Source organism: Salminus brasiliensis, chromosome 8 (assembly GCF_030463535.1).
Source record: "Salminus brasiliensis chromosome 8, fSalBra1.hap2, whole genome shotgun sequence".
NCBI lineage: Eukaryota > Metazoa > Chordata > Actinopteri > Characiformes > Bryconidae > Salminus > Salminus brasiliensis.
In genome coordinates this window covers 8,693,135-8,718,699 of record NC_132885.1, presented here as the reverse complement: position 1 = coordinate 8,718,699, position 25,565 = coordinate 8,693,135, and the positions used below count along the sequence as shown (strand labels likewise).

General features: G+C 39.2%; 1 protein-coding gene across 2 annotated transcripts in view; it reads left to right on the top strand.

Moving 5' to 3' along the window:
• Positions 1–1,823: 1,823 nt before the first annotated feature.
• The window catches only part of pde9aa (phosphodiesterase 9aa), a 43,169-nt gene continuing 19,427 nt past the window's right edge, over positions 1,824–25,565 (top strand). The window contains exons 1-6 of one of the 2 annotated variants that reach the window (XM_072685527.1): positions 1,824–2,041; positions 11,449–11,519; positions 11,637–11,714; positions 13,352–13,395; positions 19,007–19,061; positions 20,408–20,478. In XM_072685527.1, the coding sequence (XP_072541628.1) occupies positions 1,976–2,041; positions 11,449–11,519; positions 11,637–11,714; positions 13,352–13,395; positions 19,007–19,061; positions 20,408–20,478 (385 nt within the window). In that variant the 5' untranslated portion in view covers positions 1,824–1,975. The remainder of the gene's footprint in view (positions 2,042–11,448; positions 11,520–11,636; positions 11,715–13,351; positions 13,396–19,006; positions 19,062–20,407; positions 20,479–25,565) is intronic. The other variant, XM_072685526.1, reaches the window with a different exon arrangement.

The following is a 25,565-nucleotide window of genomic DNA, read 5'->3' as shown; positions in this document are numbered from 1 at the left end:
CGTCTGTTTCCTGCTGGGTTTGGACCATTACACCTTAACGTAATTAACACCACTAAACAAATATGCTTCAGTTGTTCATGTAAGGCAATGGTTCATGTCCATGGTTCATGTATGTGTGTGTTTAAACTGAGCTCAGATCTCTCCAGCCTCATTCACCAAGAGTTCAAGAGCTGCTGGGTGTGTTTATCACTTTGTGGGGACCAACATTCATAAGATCGGTTGTTGGATTCACAAAACTAAGCTTTTATACATCAAATAAAACAACAGAAAATTGGGATTGTGGTGGTTGGGATCGTGGCTCGGTTAGGTGATTTTGACTGTAGTCATAAAGAAGGACATGCAGAGACTCCATAATGACTGGATACGTTGAAGTGAAAACAAGCAGGGGAGGGCAGACACCAAACCCTAAACCCATACCTATACTTCTGTGAAATAACAAGGGAAATTACAATACTCTGTAAAGTAGCGAACCAATTCAGCTTACTAATTTCCTCTACAAATAAACAAATACGTCAATTAGAATTAAATAAAGATATTAATAAAATTTTTTTAATAAATCATGTTTTTTAAATAATGTTTTACAACTTAAAAGTAAAAAAAAAAAAATTATTTGATCAAAAATAAAACCAAAATAGAATCAAAGCAGTCCAGCGATAAAATGAGTTATAAAATATCACTAGTTAATTTTTATCAGACACATACTTGATTAAATTAAAAGATTAGCATTTAAACCAGTACAATCCATCTAAATTACATTTATCTGTACTAGTTAAAGTAAATCACAGTAAATTACAGCATACATTTTTAATAATTGTAATTTTTACATTTATTTGTAGGTTTTATTTGCATTTTTATCATTTTTATCAAATCTTTATTATTTTCAGGATTATATGTGTGACCCTGTTTACAGAAGATACAATAATTTGCAACAAAAACATAGTAGGCTATTAAAAGAAATATTGTTTTGTAAAACAACGTCATTACATTTAAAATTTCACTTGTTAATATTTCACTTGTTAATATCTTGAAATCTCAGAATGGAGGGGGGGGGGTCTGATTAAATGATACTCTATTCAATGATTTTCTATTAATATTTTCCAACAAAAAAATACATTTTAATGCTAGATATGTTCGATTAAAAAAATTGTCATGTATTACTACTCTACTGTACTACTATATGATGGTTTACATATAGTCTGTGATGGGGTGGTACAAAACTGACTCCCTGTCTGAATAAAAAGTGCAATATAAAAATTATTTTATGCCTGAGAGTGGATTTGTTTGAAGGATTATCGTGTTTGAGTGTTGAGATTAAAAATGTGCTCTTTATAAGATGAAAAATAGAAATGGAAAGTGCACAATTTTGTCCATAAATTGTTGAAAGTATTGTATCGTGCCACTGGTTGTATTTTTCTTTTTCTGGCTCATCAGATTCAGAAACTATCAGTAGTGTGATGTTTACTCCCTATCGTCCACCACTCAAACTGTGAAGCCACTGTCCCACTCTGAGCAAAGCCCCCACATAGACAGAAATACAACACTGCGTGCGTGTGTGTGTGCATGTGTGCGCGTGTGTGTGTGTGTGTGTGTGTGTGTGTGCATGCGTGCGTGTGTGTGTGCATGTGTGCGCGTGTGTGTGTGTGTGTGTGTGTGTGTGTGCATGCGTGCGTGTGTGTGTGCATGTGTGCGTGTGTGTGTGTGTGTGTGTGTGTGTGTGTGTGTGTGTGTGTGCATGCGTGCGTGTGTGTGTGTGTGTGTGTGTGTGTGCATGTGTGCATGCGCGTGCGCGTGCTGGAGCGCGAGGAAATGCGATGGGTTGAGCTCTCGGTATCTGTCAGTCAGACGCAGAAATGTCAGTGCGCTCCACTGCTGTGCGCTTCAGGCTCCGGCTTTAGTGGCTTTAGTGGCTTTAGTGGGCTTTCAGGAGGTTTAAGGGGTGGGTTTCAGCTCGAGCCCAGAGGAACCAAACAGCGGGATGGGCTCAGCAGCGTCCTCAAGCCACCGGAGCATTCACCTGGAGGTGGACGGCAGGATCCAGAAGGTGAAGTTTCATTTATCACCGCACTGTATCCGGCTGCGCTGGGCTGGTTTCGGTTGGGTTCTGGTGGATCTAGACGGGTTTGATAAGATACGGTTGCGTCTCTCTGGGTGAAGTTGGGATCGGTTGGGTTTGATGGGATCTAGTTGGGTAATGGCTGGATTTGGTTGGGTTTGATTGGGTCTGACTGGATCTAGTAGCATTTGGTTGGGTTTGATAGGATCTAGTTAGATTTGGTTGGGTTTGATTGGCTCTGACTGAATCTAGTAGCATTTGGTTGAGTCTGATTGGATCTAGTTGGGTAATGGCTGGATCTAGTTGGGTTTTGTTGGGTTTGATAGGATTTAGTTAGAATTGGTTGGATTTGATTGGTTCTGACTGGATCTAGTAGCATTTGGTTAGGTTTGATAGGATTTGGTTGGGTAATGGCTGGATCTAGTTGGGTTTGATAGGATTTAGTTAGATTTGGTTGGATTTGATTGGCTCTGACTGAATCTAGTAGCATTTGGTTGAGTCTGATTGGATCTAGTTGGGTAATGGCTGGATCTAGTTGGGTTTTGTTGGGTTTGATAGGATTTAGTTAGAATTGGTTGGATTTGATTGGTTCTGACTGGATCTAGTAGCATTTGGTTAGGTTTGATAGGATTTGGTTGGGTAATGGCTGGATCTAGTTGGGTTTGATAGGATTTAGTTAGATTTGGTTGGATTTGATTGGCTCTGACTGAATCTAGTAGCATTTGGTTAGGTTTGATAGGATTTAATTGGGTAATGGCTGGATCTAGTTGGGTTTGATAGGATTTAGTTAGAATTGGTTGGATTTGATTGGTTCTGACTGGATCTAGTAGCATTTGGTTAGGTTTGATAGGATTTGGTTGGGTAATGGCTGGATCTAGTTGGGTTTGATAGGATTTAGTTAGATTTGGTTGGATTTGATTGGCTCTGACTGAATCTAGTAGCATTTCGTTGAATCTAATTGGATCTAGTTGGGTAATGGCTGGATCTAGTTGGGTTTTGTTGGGTTTGATAGGATTTAGTTAGAATTGGTTGGATTTGATTGGGTCTGACTGGATCTGGTTGGATTTGGTGGGGACTTTATTGGATCTGGTTGAGTAATGACTGGATTTGGTTGGTTTTAATTGGGTCAGACTGGATCTGGGTGGATTTGGTGGGGAATTAATTGGATCTGGTTGGGTAATGACTGGATTTGGTTGGTTTTAATTGGGTCTGGCTGGATCTGGTTGGATTTGGTGGGGACTTAATTGGATCTGGTTGGGTATGTTATAGTTGTTGTTGTTGTTTGTTTGTTTTTGGGGGGGGTAGTTGGAGTTTAGCTAGATGTAATGGACGTTGCTGGCTTTGGTTGGATTTGGCTGGTTTTGGTTTTCACTGGTCCAACAAGGTTGGTTGGATCTAGTAGGATTTGGTTGGGTTTGATAGGATCTAGTTGTAGGTATAGTTTAGTTTGGCTGAGTTTGGATGGGTCTAATAGGTTCTAGTTGGGTTTTGATGGATTTGGGTCTTTGGATCTGATCATCTCTCTCCAGTCATGGTTATAGATTTAGGAGATGAGTTTACTTTGCAGAGTGAACTAGTTTTGATTGAGACAGACATTGTACTGATATGCTTCGTGAATCTAGCCTTACTTATTAGTACTGCGTTTGAACTGTATTACCATTTATTATCATTACTTAATTCATTAATGTATTATTAATTGTGTTGATCTACAGATCCAAGGTTCCTTCCTTACAGACGTCTTCTTCTCTCCCCCTTGTTCTTTATACAGTAGTCCCAGGATAGTCTCATTGGCCTTTAAACCAACAGAGTTGGTCATGTTGTCTAGGAGCCCAATTAAAAGTCAAAGCCAGGGCGTTTATTCAGTGTTTTTTGGGCACTTTTCTGTGCAGTGCACTTACTGAGTGTCGAGGCAACCATGTGTTGACACATTTTATTGGAGCAAGTGTGTCTGTCTGATTGTATCTTGCAGAAATTGTTGTTAATTTTCAGAGAGATTCTTCTAGAAGCTCCTCATGACAGCATCCAGGTGCAAATGTGGAACGAATGCACATTTGTGATTTTCATCATGGCTGCAGATCCACCCACAGATCAGTCCAGCCTTTAAACAACAGAGCTCTCACCATTAGAGATCTGATCACACATCTGGAAGAGTTCATTTCACTAGCCCACAAACTGGGCTTTTAAACATGAAAAGAGAGAAACTAACGAAAACAGGAGAAGGAGCCTTCATAAACATTGCTGATTTCATTTCATTTACTGTGCTTAATTTAGTGTATTGATCCGTTCAGGGGTATTGATCTGTGTTGGTTGCTGGGGTGAATATTTTATCTCTCTCTTTTACTCTTTTCCTCTCACCCAAACACTCAAACATATGCACACACATAATATTATGGCCAATGTAAGACAATGAGGATGAGGAGAATTCCCACAATTGTAAAATATCTGCATCATTAAATCATTAAGATGTAAGCAAAGCCATTCAGAGTGGTCTGGAGTGTAGTGCTCTATACTAGAGTAACTTAGTGAGTCAGAAATGGTCACAGTGGTGGATCAGACAGAAGAAAAGTGTAATGTCTTAAACTCCTGTCTTAAATGTCTTAAAGGTTCCTCACAGACACATTTTATTGATGAATTTTGTGTCATGAGATACAGATAAGACCATAAACAGAAGGTTACAGGAGGTAATAAAGAAAAATAGCTCCAAAAACGTATCTTCTCATATTTATCAATTTTACCGTGATCAACATTACAACACTCAGAGGATGCATGTAGGCCTACTGGTGATTTTGGATGGTTAATAAATTGGCTATGTTAGTTTTGTAGACATTGCAACCCCTATTTCCCCTAGTGCAAACAGACGTACGTTTCTTTATAATTAATCTTTTCATTCCAAACGTCTCTTCTTTTTTTTATGTTGTTTACATCTCAAACATTCAATTATTCAGATTGTTTCAATGGTGGACGTCCCATTTAATTCTTTCTTGCCCTCTCTTAAAACCATTCTTATAGTCATAGTATTGTGTGTGTGTGTGTGTTATATATATATATATATATATATATATATATATATATATATATATATATATATATATATAGTCTTACTTTGTTCATAGACCTTATTAGGAGTGGTATCATACCACTTATTTCATATTTGATACAGATAATGATACTGCAACCTTGAGTATCTGCCAGCATACTGATACCACGGTGTTCCCTTTCTTAACCCCTTAGATCGCTAGCCCAATTTTGTGTGATTTTCTTTAAGTTTGATGTTACTTCATTCACATAAAAATTCCAAAGAATTTCTAAAACATTCCATAATATTTTCAGAAGATTCTAGGCTACTTAAATCCGTCTGAATTTGAGGTGTAAATACCAGCAGAATTTAGATATTTGTACAAATGTGACCATGTTTTAATCATAGATTTACTTCATGCCTGCAGTTGGACTTTAAGAGACTATGAAAGCATGGATGGATAGGGTCAGTATTGCTGCTTGTTATAATATGTGTATCTGTGATCATGCATTTCAGGGATAGTTTAGGGTAGTGGATCAGATTATATACTTTTTTTTTCCTTACTCAGATATTTGATCCAGTGAGTTTGGCCAGTATTGGACAGATACCGATGCTGAGTATCGGATTAAAGCCCCCCTGGCACCTTATTATGCCATTTCTGGATATTAAAAAAAAAAAAGGTTTACGACCCCATCATGAGTTTCCACCCATGTTTAAAAAATCTCCTCAATTGAAGGCTTAAGATGTTAGAATTGTTCACAGTGGTGATCAATGCTAGCAAGCAGATGAAGACAATTTTATGATAAGAATATTTTAAGTGTGGATATTGTCTTTAATTCTTTTTGTCCTCTTCCTGTGTATTAGCTTTGTGATTGTGATCCTGAAATTGACCACTCATGCAGTCTTTGGGTCGATTAGTGTATTGCATGCTTTTTTTCACGCTAGTTCATGTATTTCTTACAGGGTTTATATACTTTATTATGGCATTTCTAGAGTATTTCCAAAAAAGACAAGAGCTGAAAATGGATGTAGGCAAACAGTTTGTGTCCCGTCTCTCAGCCCTGTCCTCTCAGCACTGTTAGTCCATATGCTGTAGGTTTGTTTCTCCGTGCAGATGATAAGGAGTCATGCAGATTAGACACAGCTGAGTGGTTTGTGTTTTCCACTGCCCCCCCGAGAAGCTCTTTTCGCTCTAGAACTGAGTGCATTCGGCCTGCTGTGGCGTTCCTGAATTCATTACCTTTGTACAGAATGTGAATTAAACAGCAGCTTTGGAAAGTGGGATTTGTTAAACGCAGCAGAGCGGAAAGCCCTTATCACACTCGCATCAAATGGTTAGCGATGTTGCATAGGCCTTCAGTGTTGAATACAGTCTCACTGGAGGCAAAATAAGGACACATTCTGTCCTCCTCCATTAAAATCAATGTACAATGAATGACAAAGGAATGCTGTAGCCAATTTGCAATGAATTAGTGCTTCTGCTGCACCAAAACCTTTAGCGCTGGTTCCAATGCATTAAAAGTCCCTGAGCCACAACAGATTGATCCACTATGTTGTGAAAACTCATTAACTCCTTTGACGAGCTGCAGTGATACACCAAAGTGTATCCTGATGCCCTGTCTAATTAGTTAACATAGCATATTTAAGGTGCACCCATTGCCTACACAGGCGTTGCATTATCTCCATAGAAAAGTGCTGTAAAAGGAGTGGCACACTCTTGGATTGCCCCATGTCAAGTGCTGGCTAGTTGTGTATGAAGTCCCCCAGCGTTGGGCTGTGGAGCTGTGGGGCAGTGGAACTGCATTGCCATCTAGAATGATGGACCTCCTTACAACACCACCAGTGGTGTTGGTGATCCAGAACTGATCACACAACATCAGTGCCTGATCTCACTAATGCTCTTGCAATGGCTGAATGCAATCCTCAAGCAATGTTCTAACAGCTAGTGTGATTAACATGTCGCTTTTTAGTTTGTGTGAATAATTCTGGATGAATGGACCAATAGAAATGCTCCAAATTGACTTGGAATAAAATTTCTAAGACTTCCAATGAAAGTCACAAAGGTTTTTTTCCTTTTCATCTAAAGTCGCAATTTTGGAGATACATGTTTTTCATTGGACGTTGATGATATGTAGGTGAATGTGTCTCGGGCTGCTTCTCTTCAGATGGGGCAAGAGCAGTTAGCATATAAAAGTGCACCACTAATTGAAAAACAATAGAACTTGGCACACACACACACACACACACAGGCTACCAGGGGGCTTATGCACAGGTGCATGCACAGTGCTCACAGTGACACACTTCTGCATGATGAACATGTGGGTGTGAGGTGATAATATGAATAGCACCCACTGTTTCTCACTGCTAATCAACCATAGTGTGGCTATAAGCTACGAGGGCTCTCCACAAATATTCGCTAAATATCCCACTTCCCCAGGCCACTAACTGCAAAATAGCACATTAAACAATTACCCAGACATGTGAACTTGTAGGGAAACTAATAGCAGTTAGCAGGATGTGATTTGAATAATGCTAATTGGTGCCTGTTAACTTCACTGTTGGCGTCATTTGCATTATTGACTGAAAAGCTGAATTAATGTTAAGAGATTTGTATAAGAGCCTCATCATCTAAAATAGATGCACTGTGCCCAAAAGTTTGTGGACACCCCCTAATGCATGCATGCAAATGCACACACATGGTCTAGTCCCTGTAGAAAAGTATTGTAAATAGAATAAGACTCAACCTGTTGGCACCGTGCCTAATGGCAGGTGTGGGGTAGAGGTGTATAAAGCCCCCCGGCATTGAGCTGTGGCGCAGTGGAGCTCTGTGTTCTCTGGAATGATTGTGGTCGGTGCTCCGTCCAGTACTTTTTGGAGTAGTTGGGGATGAGGTCGAGTGGTGCTCATCAAACATCCTCACCTCACTGATGCTCTTGTCGCTGAATGCAATCAGATCCTCACAGCAGTGCCCCAGAATCTGGCGGAGAGCCTTACCTGGACAGTAGAGACAGTTACTCCAACAAAAGCAGCAAAAAACGTATTATTTTTTAAAATACCTTCGATTTAACAGAAAAACAATGACTGATAGGCTGTCCCAATACTTTTGTCCATAGACTGTACATGTTCTGGGTGTTTTTGGACTTTCTGAGGTATCATTGTTGCAGATGTCTCTGTTTGTGAGCATGCGTTAGTGTTAGTGTAATTTACATGGCTTTTGACCCGTAGGGCTGTAGGACCTGCATCTGGGCTTTGTGGCTGTCAGTCACTGCAGTGTGCTTGTCTAACACACCTGCTGCCACGAGAGCTCTCAATCCTGACTGACACACAAACACACTCTATTCCTCAAATCACTCATAAAGTGCTCCCCCCTCTCTCTCTCTCTCTCTCTCTCTCTCTGTCTCTCTCTCTGTCTCTCTCTCTCTCTGTCTCTGTCTTTCTCTCTCTCTGTCACTGTCTCTTTCTCTCTTTCTCTCTCTCTGTCTCTCTCTCTCTCTGTCTCTCTCTCTCTGTCACTGTGTCTCTTTCTCTCTTTCTCTCTCTCTGTCTCTGTCTCTCTCTTTCTCTGTCTCTCTCTTTCTCTGTGTGTCTCTCTCTCAGTGTCTTCTCTGTCTCTGGAATTGTGTACAGTAGCTTTTGTCTCAGATCAGACTAATAAAAAGACTCACAGCCTCTCCTGCCAGAAGTCTTTTCTGTTTATTAAACTGCTGACAGATTTCATCGACTTAACAACTTAATTTTGTGTGTGTGTGTGTGTGTGTGTGTGTGTGTGTGTGTGTGTGTGTGTGTGTGTGGGTTTTGAGCTGTGAAGCGTGAGAGAGAAAGAAGCGGAGGGAGAAACACATGCCTGTGATTGTTCTGGTGTTTAATATCCTCTGTGGATCCATTTTATTGATCACGGTGCTCGCTAGTGTAAACTTTGAACACCCCCTCTGTCTCTCTCTCTGTCTCTCTCTCTGCCTCTCTCTCTGCCTCTCTCTCTGCCTCTCTCTCTGCCTCTCTCTCTGTCTGTCTCTCTCTGTCTCTCTCTCTCTCTCTCTTTCTCTCTCTCTCTCTCTGTCTCTCTCTCTCTGTCTCTCTCTCTCTGTCTCTCTCTCTCTGTCTCTCTCTCTCTCTGTCTGTCTCTCTCTCTGTCTGTCTCTCTCTTCTCTGTCTCTCTCTCTCTCTCTCTCTCTCTCTCTCTCTCTCTCTCTCTCTCTCTGTGTCTCTGTGTCTCTCTGTCTCTCTCTCTCCGTCTCTCTCCAGTCAGTAACAGTCCTATTTGTGTTTGGCACCTGCTTTTGTTGCTTTGTTGTGCTTGTCGATGCCATCAGAAGCAGACGCTTCTGCATAAATGGGTCAGAGGACGATGGCTCTCAGCCTTGATTGTAAATCCAAAGACAAGCGATCAATTTAGGAGTTAATTTGGAATTCAGCTCACAATGCAGCAGCATGAAGGATGCGCACGTGCTGCCTGGAGCTGCGTGACATTACTATTCAAACAGTCACCACTTTACAAGATCACGTGCTTTCAGTTTGTACCTAGAGGAGGACGTGGATACATATTATACATATATATCATTGCTTTTATAACTCATAACCTCATCATATATCCTCACTGTCACACAAAACCATGTGCATCTCTTCATGGCCTCAATTTACCCGTCTTCTAATGGCTACTTCAGCATGATTACACACATTATTCACCCAGGCTTCACGCACGCATTGGACATGTACATGCAGATATCTGTATTTATTGTCTTGTGTTTATTGTCTGTGCACCCTGTGTCTTATTTTGCCTTGCATTACCGTCTCACGTTTTACCGATTACTGCACCGGAGCCTAACATTGTTTGCACAACCCTTTGTTAGAATTACGCCTATGTTACCATTGAATTTGAATTGAATGTAGGTAATGCAACACGTCTTAAACTGGTTTCATTAACATGACCGTGCTCTTCAGTGGTCCTCCTCCAGTAGAACCTTTATCATGTGGTAGAACAGGAGATTAGCAGCATGAAGGTGACAAAAAGTGTTTTTAATATCTTGTGGAATTAGGCCCTACCTATATACCTAGATATGATATATACTTATACACACACACACACACACACACACACACACACACACACTCCAGCAGCATTGCTGTGTCTGATACACTCGTACCAGTGCAACACACCACCATGTCAGTATCACTGCAGTGCTAAAAATGATCCACCACTCAAATAATAGCTGCTCTGTGGTGGTCAGTCCTGTGGGGTCCTGAGCTTTGAAGAACAGGGTGAGAGGAGGCTGATAACAGAGTCTGCAGAGAAACAGATGGATACAGTCTGTAATCATAGAACTTCACAGTGCTCCTATATAGCAAAAAGTGCTGATTTAATAGACAGTGGAAGTAGAATAAGGGGATGGTATCAATGTTATGGCTGATATATAATTAAATATGAAATATAATATACACACACATTTACCACAGAAATTCAAGGCAGAGTGTGTGCATATACACTACCTCAAATCTTGGCAACTGTGTGTGTGTGTGTGTGTGTGTGTGTGTGTATATATATATATATAATATATATATATATATATGATTTGATTTGCAAGTTATTAAAGTTTATTACAGGTTATTTGGCACATTTTAACATGTTAAACATGATTGTGAAAGAATGACCCTACATTTTTCTTGGATCTTGGTGTTTCCCTGAAGTCAACTTAGGATGTTTGTGTGGCTTCATAAAAAAAAAAAAAGAAAAAAAAAAAAAGAAAAAAAGTCTTTTTTTCAGGAAGGCACTCGCATGACGACACTGAGCGGCTTTCTCAGATGGACAATGAGAGGGAGAGGGAGAGGGAGAGGGAGAGGGAGAGGGAGAGAGGGAGAGGGAGAGGGAGAGGGAGAGGGAGAGGGAGAGAGAGAGAGGATTGAAGGTTTACGCTAGCGAGCACTGTGATCAATTTAATAGATCCACATATTAAACACCAGAACAATCACAGGCACGTGTTTTCTCCCTCTGCTCCATTCTCTCGATCGCTGTGGCTCAATCAGACAGAGAGGAAGAGAGGCAGAGAGCTTTATTAGAAGAATGAGGAAACATGGTAATAAATCGATATCCTCAGCTGGTCTGAAGAATGGTCAGGGTGTGAAGAACTCCTCAGAAATCAGCCCTTGATTAGTGTATGACCCTGAGGGCTAACATTGCCCACACTCATGCATAATTTAGATCAGTTTGTCCCAGCTTAGTACATGTAAGCTAAATTGTTAACTGTAGAAATTGCTTTATAAATGCTTAGTAGAAGCTGAGAAGCTGCTGTGGTCAAATACCACCTTGGTAAGTCAGGTAGGTGCTGAAGGAAATGCTGAAAACCTGTGCAATCTGTCCTGAGTGTGCTCTTTCCATCTCTTCTAGGTGGTCTTCAGCCGGTTCTGCAGTCCCTGTGATATCAAAGAGCTCTTCTGCACAGCTGTGGGGTTGCCCAGGTAACATAAGTGTGTGTCTGTTATTGTGTGTGTGTGTGTGTGTGTGTGTGTGTGTTTGTGTCCTCTTTAGTTGAAGTGCTCCCATATTTAGTGTGTGTGTGTCTCTGCTTTTAACAGGAATACCACCATTTCCCTTGTGGACTCGACTGGAGCCATGGTCTCTATCGACCCCACCATGCCAAGCAACTCGGAGAGGTAATCCCAGGCACATTCCTGTACTCATACAGTTCATGCTCACATTAATACTCATTACCTTTTAATAATGAAGCTATAAAACAATGTTCTTGGGAGCAGTTTGGTAGAAGAACCACTTTAAGTTCCATAAAGAAACTGTGAATGGAAACAAATGCAGTTGAAAGGTTATTTGGGGAACCAAAAGCTTTGCTTCAAAGAACCCTTAGCATTAATATTTTATATGAACGTGTGTATAATAGTATTCATTAGTGCTGTGATGATGCACTATGCATTTCAGTTAAATCGCATTATGGCTCTGCATCACTAATTTGAACTCTTCACTCAATATTTATTTATGTTGACTCTGATTAAGGTGCTCAGGCTCAAAATATTACAGCGTATAAGGTATCAACCCGGGGGCAGGGAGTGGCGTTAGTTCTACATTTGTGTTTTTAAAACTGAAAAAGGTTTTTCATTTAGGACATCACTGATGATGACGTAAGTGTAGGGCTGGACAGTATCGCAAAAATATTAAATATCACAATGTTTAAAGACATTTTTCATGATGCACAATATTTATCGCAATGTTAATCACAGATTAAATACATCAGTAGCAACAGATTCTTATGAATTTCTGTTCAGATACTTTCCCGTACTGAATACAGTGATTTTTATTCAACATCTGCTGAACTTCTTCTAATAAAACTAGTCTAATTACACTGTCTGTAATGAAAGCTGCAGCGGATCAGTGTTTATTAAGCACTAACAGTCTCCTCCATATGGTTAGAAAAGCATTTTTGTGTATCTAAATGTATCACAATGTGATAAAATATCACCATATTGGCCATCTTTACGTGAGTACATGTAACACTCAAGTATTTACACGTTTGTTTCCTGTTAAGGATTTGTTTACACTTAGAAAATAAACAAAACATGCCATTCAAATGTGAACTATTATATTTGCAGCTTTTTAAATGTACCTTGTTCTATGGCGTAACTCAGGGACCCCTTTTTAAAGAGTGTTTTTCATTATATGCATGCCTTATCAAAAAACGCAATGAAAGGTCCTCAAGAATCCTCCACCAGACGAGTGAGTTTGGCGTTATACAATCACTACAAGCCTCTGAAGAGTCCACACTAGTTTGGAGTTGCTGCTGTAATTCTCCAACCCACTCACTCTATTTCAAAACCGGCCTCAACATCACGTATGTGCAAATGCTGGTATTTCTATATATCACACGCACACACAGCCTTGACTCTTTACAGAGTGTACCTGCCTCTTATCTCGAGGTCATATTCAAATCTGCCCTAGTGTACACAACATATACGAGCAGATATGCAATAAGAAGAGCCTGGTCCAGTGGTGTAATGGCTCTGAGTCACTGGGAGGCCGTCCACAAACTCTACAGCAACAGTAGCAGCGATCCTACAGTAATCAGCACCTAGAGCCGAGCCAGAAAACAATCGGGGCAGTCATACTGCAGTTAGTAGCGCTCAGGAAGCTCAGCTGGAGATTAGAGGGCAGTGAGAGTTCCCTGGTTAGGGAGAGAGAGAGAGAGAGATAGAGAGAGAGAGAGAGAGAGAGAGAGGAGGAGGACGTATTTCGGTTTGGTAGCAGCTGTTGTGTGACAGCCTTGTGTTTCCTGTTGTGTTTAAAGGTCACCATACAAAGTGGTTCCCCATACCGGAGGACAACTGGCTGGTAAGTCTTCAGTATGTTCTGTACTGATATTAAATGTTAATAATTTCTAATTATAAATATTGAAGATTGAATGTAAATAATTTCTAACCACTCAATGCTGGTGTTTTATATATATATAAATATATATATAGTAGTGATGGTGTAGATTTTGCCCCTGATCCGATCTGAGTCTCTTAATGCTGAGTATTGGACATCTAAACAAGTGTAAAGTTAGGTCCGAGACGAGGCAAGCATGTCTCTAGCATCTTAAATCCTTACACTGGACGCCAGTATGTTACAGCATGTACTTTAAGGTACAATTGCTGGTCTATAAGTGTCTTAATAGTGTAGGACCAGCATATCTATCTGGTAAGCTGCAGCGATATGAGCCAAGCAGAGCTTTCAGATCATAAAGGGGTGGTCAGTTAGTTCTGCTTGGTGAAGGTGAAGACGCCTAAAACACTGTTGGCTTACGTCACTTCTACCCTCCGTTTGCGCTTTTGTTATCCTTTTCCTTTTTTTATTTAAATATATTGCTCTTTTAATTAAGCTCCTGTCCAATTTTAAAATGCATCATGTTCTTAATTTAATTTAGTTTTTTCAATATGGCGTCTAAATGTTATGCAAAGCTACGTCAGCTCATTGGAGGTTTTAAGAAATAGATATCCCAATGATTATGTATCCGCTTAGAGATTGGTATTAACTCAAAGTAAGATTTTAGGCTGTAAAAGCAAAGATAAGGTCATGGCTGTTATTCATTAATTAATCTTCATTTATTAATCTTCTGATTATCTCCCAAACCTCGGGCGCTGGGAATGACCGCTCTTCAACGCAGTAACTCTTGATTATCTCCCACACTTAAGGTGCTGGGACTGATGCTAAAGCTGTAACTTTTGGTCAGTTTCAGCTGCTGTCCAACAGGTGAAAGCAGTAACTCTTGCTCTTCCTCACATAGGGTGCTGGAAATGACTCGAGTACATCTAAATGTCCTTATAAGCTTGACCAACTCCTTGGTCAAGTTTGCTAGCATGCATATCCCAAGGATTGATTAACACCTTAGTGGTTGCTTTGCTCTTCCTCACTTAGGGTCCTCATGACTCGAGGACGTTGTCCTAGGCTTTATCAACTCCTGGAGGTTTTATAATGATGCTAGCTTGGGAATCTCAAAGATTTATTACCAGCTTAGCGGCTGGTCTTACTTTGAAGTCAATTTTGTTCAGCTACTGCATTGTATAGTGGGTGAAATCCACTATTTATTTATTTATTTATTTATTATTATTTTATGCTTTTATATTCTTTATATCTTCATATTTGTCTGTGTTGTAAAGCATGTGTATGAAAGGCTGCTATACAAATAAATATGCTTTGCCTTGCCTTAGGAAAGAAGCGGTTTTATGTTCTGGGGATTGCTTAGCTTGAACCTGCAGTAGAAGAGTAGAGAGTGCAATAAAGAACCATATACACGATTACCTGTATTACTTCTTTTCAAAGCAGGCAAATACTTCTGTATGCATTCATGTGTTTTTTGAGTTTATAGTGCTGTATGGAACCACTGCAAATATTAAAGAACTGTCCCAGAACCTCTTCATACACTGTCTTTAAGTGGACCCATCCAGTCCAGTCAGGTTTCAGGGCCTCATTTATAAAACACACTTGAATTTGATCCTAAATTGGTTCTTAACATAATTCCTCAGCATATTTATAGAAATGCATCGTTTACAGATCATGCACTGTCTTACTTGTAGCACACGGACACTGCTGTTTGTACATCAGGTCAGATAACACACATTTTCAGTTCAACTTGAATGTTTACACATGTTTTATACAGCTTTGCATGTGAGCTCTAGGAATTCTACTTCACGGAGCCCATATTCTCCACGTTGTGTAAACATGTGAATGTACATTGCGTATTTATGCCAATCTAGCGTACAGCAGTTTAGTCCCATTGATTCTTGCTGAAGTTCTGGACTGGGCTGCCTTATGAATGAGACACAAAACAGGACGGCCAGTCAGAACAGAGCTCATTTACATATATCCTAAAGAATATATTTAATTGAAACAAAAACAACCTGGTTAATATAAAGAAACATAATATGCAAAAATGGATTATGACACATCTGGATAAAAAAGTGGATTTGAGGGGACAAAGAAAATATATAAAAATGTACAGAAATGCTCCCCACCAGCTAAATAGGCATGATTTCTCTGGTTCACATCAGTTCCCAAATTTGGTTTCAGAATGTACTGTGTACTATCACTGTGGTGATACTAATGGTACTTGATAGATGCCCATAGAAGGACCATTTTTTGGTTCCACATTTTTAATGCCATCGCTCAAAGAGCCCTTTTGTAGCATCTTTATTGTTCAGAGTGTAGTGTAGTATTTTCTCAGGGTTGGGTAGCAGAACCCTGGGCACAGAATCATCAATTAAAGCTTGAGAGCTCTGTGAGAGAGTGTAGCGTTAGCTGGTAAAGCCATCGCTGCTCTGCATATCTAAAAGGTCTCTGGTGAAACTTGTGTGGCTGTTTGATTGTGTATATTACACCATGATTATTATATTATGATTATAATCAGAGCAGTTCAACAGTATAGATGGTTTGCTGATTTTTATTAATAATTTATAAATAGTTCTGACCAGAGGAGGATGGGTCCCCCTTGTGAGTCTTGGTTCCTCCCAAGGTTTCTTCCTCCAGCTCTGAGGGAGTTTTTCCTTGCCACTGTCGCCGTTGGCTGCTCACTGGGGGTCTTTGATCCGTTATGTCTTCTTATGTTATTTCGTTTTTGTCTTTGTCTTTTACAAATGACTAATTATGTTAAGCTGCTTTGTAACAGTTGTAAAAAGCTCTACACAAATAAATTTGACTTGACTTGACTATATTGAATATAGAATAGGGACACAGGTCTAAAATCCAGTCTCAGGAATAGAACAGGAGCTAAACCAGGTAAAATCTGGGGTTTGTAACATCTTAAAAGTGAAAGTTGTTGAAGGTGTTTAATTACTCAGTGCTGAAGTGGCTGAATTTACAGACTGATGTGAACTCTTACCAGAAACACTTGTAAAGGTACAGGTAGTGAGAAGAGGAAGGGCGTTTATTATCCTGTAAACATTCCCCAGAATCTGGTTATGGGCTGTTTTGGACACTGTGTTCGTTTGATGGAGTTTTTATCACTAGTAAATGTCATGTTTTAGAACTGTAATCCAGTCCTGACCAGACTGGAAAAAAGGGTGTAGCATAAAAGCATGCTGACACACACACACACACACACACACACACACACACACACACACACACACACACACTTTTCTCTTATTTCTTGTAGCATTTATTGCTTCTGCGTTATTCAGAATTAGCTTAACTAAACCATTTTAATAAATTGTTTAAAATAAATTTAAAAAATATATATATTTTTTAGTTCACACGCTGTCAGAATATTCATGGTTTAATTATTTTGGGGGGCATGTTGTCTCTATAAAAAGATAAACACTTAATGTTTCTGTTGTTTTGCCCCTTAACACTTTTAATTTCAGTTCTCTGTAACATTAATCCAGTTTATTCAAATGTGATACTTTTTTATTGCAGTTTTTGCCTCTTAATTTATCCTGAATTCATGCATAAATCTACTTAATTTTACATTTCAGCCATCAGTGTAATGTTTAAAAGTATTTTAAGATGTAAAATGAGGTGTTCTATGACAGTAGTTCGATACAGTTAAGTTAAGCTTTATTGTCATTATACAAATACAGGGTTACACAGTACAACCAAACACTGTTAGGCTAAGTCTCTGCTGCAGAGTAGGTAGGACATGATACATTTACATTTACACTTATGGCATTTAGCAGACGCTCTTATCCAGAGCGACTAACAAAAGTGCTTAGTTATTATTTAAGAATAGCCTCAGCTAGTTTGAATAGACTAAGAGTTTAGACTCTACTAAACACAAGTCAATAAGGAGACCATAGTACTCTACTATTTGCACAAGTATTCTCGGAAGAGGAGAGTCTTCAGTCTGCGTTTGAAGACAGCGAGCGACTCTGCTGTTCGGACACCCAGGGGACTTAACAACTTAACATAAGTTTAGCAGATGTTTTTTGGTCACTGTACTCCTAAATGTTGTTTTTTTTTTTTACATCAATATGACGTTAGCAAGTGACATTTGGATGATCTTTGGGTTGACGGTAAGCTCTAACATTAGACAGATGTTACATTTTGGTTACTTGAGACTATGACTTAAAACCAATGACATATCAACGTCAAACAATGTTAGAATTTCACATTGTGTGGATGTTCACTGTAAGAATGTGTTTAGCAGATGTTGAGTTTTGGTCACCATACTTCACACCTATAGGTATTTTACATCAATATGACGTTGGCAAATCACATTTGGAAGATGTTTGGGTTGACTATAAGCTCCAACGTAATACAGATGTTGAATTTTGGTTGTAATACTAAGACTTAAAACCAACCACATATCACCTTGTGTGAACATTAACATGAAGTTTAGCCGACATTGGGGTTTGATCTCATACCTCACAGCAAAGTGCAAAATGTTGGTATTATAAGTCAATATCGGGTTGCCATGTAACATTGGGAAGATGTTGGATTTTGGTTTCTTAAAACCAACAAAATCTCATTACTATAAACTCGCGTTACTATTCTATGTCAAATAGACGTTTGCATTCGTTGTGTTTCGGGTTTTGAATTTTGTTCACCTGACGTCACAAGGTCTGTCGGCATTGTTGATCAGCTGCGTATTAGTTTTTATAAAATTGATCAATTAAAGAATTACGAGAATGCAACTGCGTACACACACGCGCTCACTCGCCGTGGGAGCATTTCCACGGCTCTGTCCTGGTCTGCCCGCTTCTTATTGCTCTTAAAAAGCTGTATGTCCATATACAAGTGTGTGTCACATTGCATATAAATATAATGATTTGTTTCAGTGCAAACAGATTCAGAAATGGAAAATTTGCAGGCTCACACCCCGGCGGTCATGTATGAGCGCTTTGTGACTTTCACAAGGGGGCGGGGGGTTGGTTCTTGAGTGACTGCGTGACCTCTGACCTTTGCTGCAACTCAGTTATGTAGAGAAGAAACAGAATGTGCCCTGGAATCCGGCCAATAGGAAGTCTCTGACGGCTGTGGCTCGCTCTGCGCTTTATTGGTCCCTCGGAGTGGACTTTGCCCACCAACTCTTGGAGTGGACCAATGGCAGACGAGATGTTGGCGTGTGCGAGAGTGCGAATGTTTGTTAGCAGGTCTTTCTCTCTCTCTCTCTCTCCCTCTCTCTCTCTCTCACTCACTCTTACTCCCTCTGTCTCTGTGGGAACTAAAATTCACAGCTGACCTGTTAACACACACAAGCAGCTAAGAGTGTGTGGTAGCACCTGAGAAGGTGAGCTGGAAGTGAGATCTCCACATTCCCTCTTTCGGACCCTTGCATTCCTGCTTCTCGTTCTGGTTCTCCTGCTTTTTCTTCCTGCTTCCATTTACTCTCCATCTCTGCTGCTTCTTCCACACTTCACTCACATCTAACCAGGCGCTAATGCTTCCACGTCTGCCTGTGATTGTGTTTATGTGTGTTTTTTTGACATGGAGACATGACTGCGTTTGCTGTTGTATCCTTTCATAGATAAAGAAGAACTCTTTCAGAATGTACTGACCCAGGTAGCCGAGCAGTTCTCCAGGTACTAACCTTCTCTCTCTCTCTCTTTCTCTCTCTGTTTCCTCACTGCTAATATTTAACACACAGCGACTTTCTGAGTTCACCTGTAGGCTGTGTATGACCGGCTCAGTGGTCAGCCTTGCTGTAGTGGGTCAGAGTGTAGTCTTAAGCAGCTACTGTGGATGAGAGAGGTGTGTTTTAAGACAAGTGTTGAATTTGTGTGATTATACTGGGGTCATACTATTAAGGAATATTAAAGGGATACTGTAGTGTTTTTTAATCTAATGTCCATCTGCTGTATCTTTACAATGTGGTCAAGTACCGCCGACAATAATTTTACAGCTAATCCACCAGTTAAATAACCTCTGCCAATTGGCTTTTGTTATAAATACAGGACAATTGATTATTGATGATATGCTATCAATGCTGGAGTGTTCCTAAAATGAATATTTATTTTTCTATGTTATGCTCCTCTGTATTATGTGTACTGTATCTATATTCATCTCCATTCTGTATTATGTATTATACTCAAAAACTCTCATAAGTAGAGGTGCTTTAAATGGTTCCTTAAATGATGCCCATAGAAAAACCACTGGTTCCATACAGAATGTGGGATGTGCGCTTGTTAAGTGCCTTTTAATGTTAAGTGCCTTAATGTATAGGTTGTTTACCAGTGTAAAGGTTCTGCTCTGCATATCTCTATTACAAGAATGGTTCTCTATGGAACCAAAAGTGGTTCTTCAATGGCATCATTCAGAAAAACAGCTTTAATTTATTTAGCTTAGACACCTACACTATATGGACAAAAGTATTGGGACACCTGCTTATTTACTGTTTCTTCTGAAAATATGATATGATATATTATATTATATTATAATTATTGCAAAATAGTGTTATCCTGCTTTTTTTGGAGTAACTGCCTCTATTGTCCAGGGAAAAAGGCTTTCTATTAGATTTTGGAAGAGCATTGCTGTGAGGATTTGATTGCATTTTGCGACAAGAGCATTAGTGAGGTCAGGATGTTCATGATCACCACCCCACCTCATCCCAAAAGTTTTGGATGGAGCACCATCCATCATTTCAGAGAACACAGTCTTACTGCTCCACAGCTCAATGCTGGGGGCTTTATACCCCTCTTGCTCACACCTGATGTTATTTTATTGGCAGTACTTCTCAACAGGGACTAAGCTGTGTGTGTGCATTTGCACATCTGTTTCAGCAATATGTGCAGCTTAAAGTAGCTGAATGCATTGAATTAAAAGCAGTGTCCACAGACATTTGGACATATAGTGTGTTTACAATGTCATGAATAAGTAACTTAATTATTGCCCTTTCTCTTTTGTGTTCCTTCTTTTCCCTTCTCTGCAGGGCTTTTAAAATAAATGAGCTGAAGACTGAAGTGACCAACCGCTTGGCCATGTTGGAGAAGAGAGTGGAGCGTGAGTCATGTGTTTTTTTTTATTGATTTTTTGTATTTACTCCCAGGAAAGTAGCATGTATTACTGTGTAGATTTGGTGGCCAATACTACTTTAGTGGCTTACCTGTACTGCCAATGTTTGGGCTTTGCGTCATCACCCTTGCAGCTTTTAATGGAGGTTTTCTGGCGTGCTGCACTCACATTTGCCATGATAGTGCTGTTGAATAGGGTGTGATGTTACAGCATGAACGGACAAAAGCTCCTTGAAAAGCTTCATGATGAAGATTCTTGTATCAAATGCACCGTTTTAAGTGAAAATTGAAAATCTGACTGTGAAAAGAAAAATGTCCTAGAACTGTTCTGCTTTGCCAACGATGCTACATCACTCTAGAGCTGAAGCAACTGCATGTACCATGGAGCGCTTGTCTCTTAGTGTGCCACTAGAATCATACAAAATACATAAGCATGATGTTTTTCCCATCACGAAAACTGAATAAATGGTTATTAAAAAGAAAGAAATTCAGTACATTTCTGTAAAACCTAAAAATTCCTCATCATTTCTTGTCTCATGCAGGTAGCTAGGTCTGGGCATGCATTTTTGGGCATGCATTTGTTAAAAGGGGCTTATGTTACAACAAGGGGAACATGCTTACCACGTCTTACCACGTCAGTGTTTCCCAGTCATGCTCCGGACGTTCCCCTACCCCTTGAGTGACGTTTTACAGAGCCACTTCAACTCAGGAAGGACAGGTTAATTACCTAATTAGGTGGATTAGATGAGTTAGAGCACTGAAAACCACAACACAGGTGGCACTCAGGGACCAGCACTGGACCAGATCATTTCTGTAAATGGTGGTACTGGCGTAGTGGTTATGAACATTGCCTTCCCTATGGCAGACTGGTGTTTTCACAGCCAGACAAGCACACCACACTACACCAATAGTGTGTAGGCAAGACTCCTAACACTACATTCACCAACCTGTGTAACATGATTTTAATTTTGATGGATTAAGTCCTCTTAATTCCTACAACCCTATAATTACACCCACACTTGGTCACTTCATAACTACATAATTAACATTATCATATTTAAGATTGTCATAATTAACATCAGTTGCATTGGCCCTAAGGTAGGCCCCTGTGGGACTCCACAAGCTACGCTCTATTAAACTTTTACCAAATTTACAGGTAAATAGTTTCGGCAATATGATTTCCAGATAAATAATAAATCCAGGATGTAAGAGATTAAATCTACTCAGTATATTTTCACAGTCACGCAAAAACCTGGTATGTCACTTTTTGCCAATTTTCACTTTTTGAATCTGGCAGTTGTTCTGTATATTACAACAGAACCTCATAATGAACAGGCCAATAGAAATGCTCTATAATTGCTTGGAATACCATCTATTTACATTGACTTCCGTTAATAGTTAAGAAGTTATTTTCTTCTCCTGTAAAGTTGCTTATTTGGAGATGTTTTTGCTTGACATTAACAAAATAAAAATTGTCTAAATGAAATTTAAGATTATTACTGGATTATTTAACCCATTTTGTTTCATAAATATTAAACCGTTCTTACAACAATCTAACATTAATAATATTATGATATGATTCTAAACAGTGAGGTTGAAAAACAGTGGTATTTTGGAGAGCTTCATCATACTTCATCATATTTTCATGCAATCAGCTTTGCATGTCTAACACATTGAATCACTGGTTTTTGTCCTGAATAATTTATAGTGACTCTGCAGAGCCTCCGCTCTGTTGTGCTTCAGTAAAGTGCAGCGTGCAGTCTGCGTCTGTATCTCTGGGTGATGTTGAGGCAAAGCTGCACTGTTTTTTCTGAAAAGCCAGACTCTAGCTTTGTTTTGACTCTAGTTGTCAATCTTGTGCGTCTGGTAAAGGGAAGAGAGGAAGTTGCCGTGGTTTATGTAACAGGCTCGGCGATGGCGATGATGATGGTGGTGGTGGTGTGATGACTGCTCTGACAGGCTAGAGCTGATAACACAAACACACACATGCAGAGCGGTGGAGCTAATAACTGATTATTTACTCTCATCCATGTTGTGTGAGATTTATTATCTCAGCTAATCAGAGCTCCAGCTGCTCTGGCGTCGGGAAGTACTCTTGGTAGTCTTTTATACCTGCAGCTTGCAGGTAACTGCAGGTCAGCACCAGAGTGTCATGATGACATTTAGCACAGAGAAAGGTCTGAATATGCTAATTGTTAAAACACAATAGACGTGACTTTATAGACGTGAAGTTTTGGATGTTTCAGTGTAGTTGTGCCATGCAGTAAATAGGGGTAAGGTAAGCTCACCAAAAGCTGCATTGAGGCATTTTTAGAAACACATTGATTCCAGTAACATGAGTGATGTTTATATGAAATATTAATTTCTCATATAACAATATGTAAGCGCAAAAAGAAGTGGCTATTACATATTTAGTAATCATTGAAATATGTTTTATTTAAATGTAATGAACCAATAACACGTACCAAACCACTCAAATCTAGCAGTGGAGCCCTTAAATAGATTATTTAATCATTTATAGATATAATATATATATATATATATATATATATATATATATATATATATACCAAATTTTATATATATATATATATATATATATATATATATACATAACTATGTTTCCCATTTGTAAACAGATTTATTCATTGTGCCTCAGATTTTGTGATCTTCAGGCTGCAAAAAAGGTTTAGTAGACTTTAAAGTAATAGCCATCAGTGAATGCTGGAATCCTGTTTATAAAATATTTACATTGAAGTTTAGTGTAAATGAGCTTAAAGGGAGCACACTGTGCCTAACTAGAGTCGCAGAATCTTTTAAAAAATAAAATGTCATATACATATTTTTGTAATTTGCAATATTTTTTTGCAATATTTGGTGTCATAAATGATCTAGATTATACATCAAATTGTGCCTATCTTTAATGTGAACAAACAATCCAATACTAATAATATCCATGAACCCCTTGAACCCTATGTTATATATTCAGTTAGCAATCTAATGCAGAAACTGTTGAGTTATTTTTTACGGTCCCTCAGGGTTCCATATAAGGGCCTTTGAAATTGCTGTTAATTGTGTATAGTGAAGACATGTGGGCTTACATGGTCTAAGAGATTAAATGATACTTTTATTTGTTAATGTCACAGTAATGTTTTCAAATTTTTTTAAGAACACCTTAAATCACCATAATATTATAAATTCATTAAAAATCTAAGCAACCTAAGTAATTGACCATTATTAAATTGAAAATGTATGGTCTTATGGATTTTAAAATACAAGCCAGTAATTCCAGTATATAAAATAACTATTTCCCACAGACAGCATCCAAGTTTTACTAGGCTTAGACTGAATCATTAATCTCTCAAGTTTGCAAAATGTAGTGACACTCAAATAACAGTCAGTTTATGGGACTCTTTTGATTATGGGACTTGGTCAAAGCTTACACCAGCAAGTGAACCCATGGATGGCCATTTCTCAGTATGCAGTTACCTGATTGGCTTAAAATCACAGGAAATATGTTATAACAAGCACTTATTTGCTTAAGATATCAAGTAAGATATGCGCTATTTTTAAGTAATTTGAGCTCAAAGATGGTAGTGTGCTTAATGAGGTACGTTTACCCTACTTATAAATCTTCTTCCTGTTCAAATGACAGTAGTTTGTTCTTTGTGGGGAGTCTATAAAGCTTACATGTGCAGCATTTGGCTGATGTAGTGTGGTCCCCCAGTCTGCTGCAGGAGAGTCTGTCAACTACTATGCCAACTGGTTATCACTTTAGTTAAGATAGGCTGACCTCAGGTCTCCACACTGGAAGTACTGAGGTAGGTGGAGCAGGGGCGTCTGTCAAAAAGCACACCTCTAATGTTGTACAGTACTAATGCAGTTAGGAAAATCAGCCTCTGTACTTCAACAATACAAAATACAGGTAGTGCAGAAGAGTGGGGTTTTTGAGCTGGTGCTAAAGTAGGGGCTGAGCAGGGCGCCATGCAAGCTAAAATTGCCCATTAATGATAAAGTCTGCAGTTTGGGTAGGTGGTGGTGTTATAGGATAGAGATAATGTGTAGTAAGAAATTTGCTTAGCCTGCTTACAGCATGGATGTAGCCATATTTGCGCCATTAAGCAGCATTTTTAATTTTTTTTTATATAGAGTAAAGCATTGTAGACCCAGAGTTCCTTATTTAGGGATGCCGTTGTCTGCAGAATGACACAACTTCAGAGGGCCTTTGCTCCCTCTAGTCTAATAAAGGCCAAAGAGTGCTCAATCTCATTTTAAAAGGGCACCCACACCTGGTTTCCATGTCCAGTTCTCTCTGGATATGGTCATTAATACCATGACGCTTTGTGTTTTCCATGCTCTCACAACACCTGATTCAGCTCATGATGGATTTGATCATTTATGAATTAGAGGACGTGTGTTAGAGCAGGGAGTGCACTGAACTGAACTGAAGTGTGCAGGATTGAAGTTTGCGGACCTTGGCCTAATGAGGCACAACTTGAAAGGAAGCCCTGCTCGTCTTTCTAAAAGGAAGCGTCTCATTTATCTTTCCCCACTCTAGTGGAGTTTAGAAGGCTTTGTACCCAACAGAATGGTCACAGGCAGGGCGGTGTGTGCACAATTGTAAATGAGGTTATAAAATGCAGAAATAGGTCATGGGAAGCTTAGCTCATATTCAGCCAGGCTGCTGCATTTTTACATGCGCATGGATTCTTATGAAGAATTAAATATCTGTCATTTGCTGCTTGTTGACATCACAACAAGGGCTTAAATAGGGTGGGATGTGGCAATTTTCCCAAGGTAACATTGTCAAGCACAAAAACTTTACCGCAAACTTTACAACCGAGCAACAGAATCTTCATGTTAAAAAGGTAGGTGAACCCAAACTTTTGACAGACATTGTATCTTTTTTTTTGACAGATTTTTTTAATGTTGTTATTTAAATGTTTGTTTAAAGTAATACATTTGTTCTGTTATAAGGAAAGGGGATAAAGTAATTGACACATAATAATAATCATCAATATTATTATCATCATAATCACCATCATCATCATCTTTACTTGTGTAACACCTTCCACA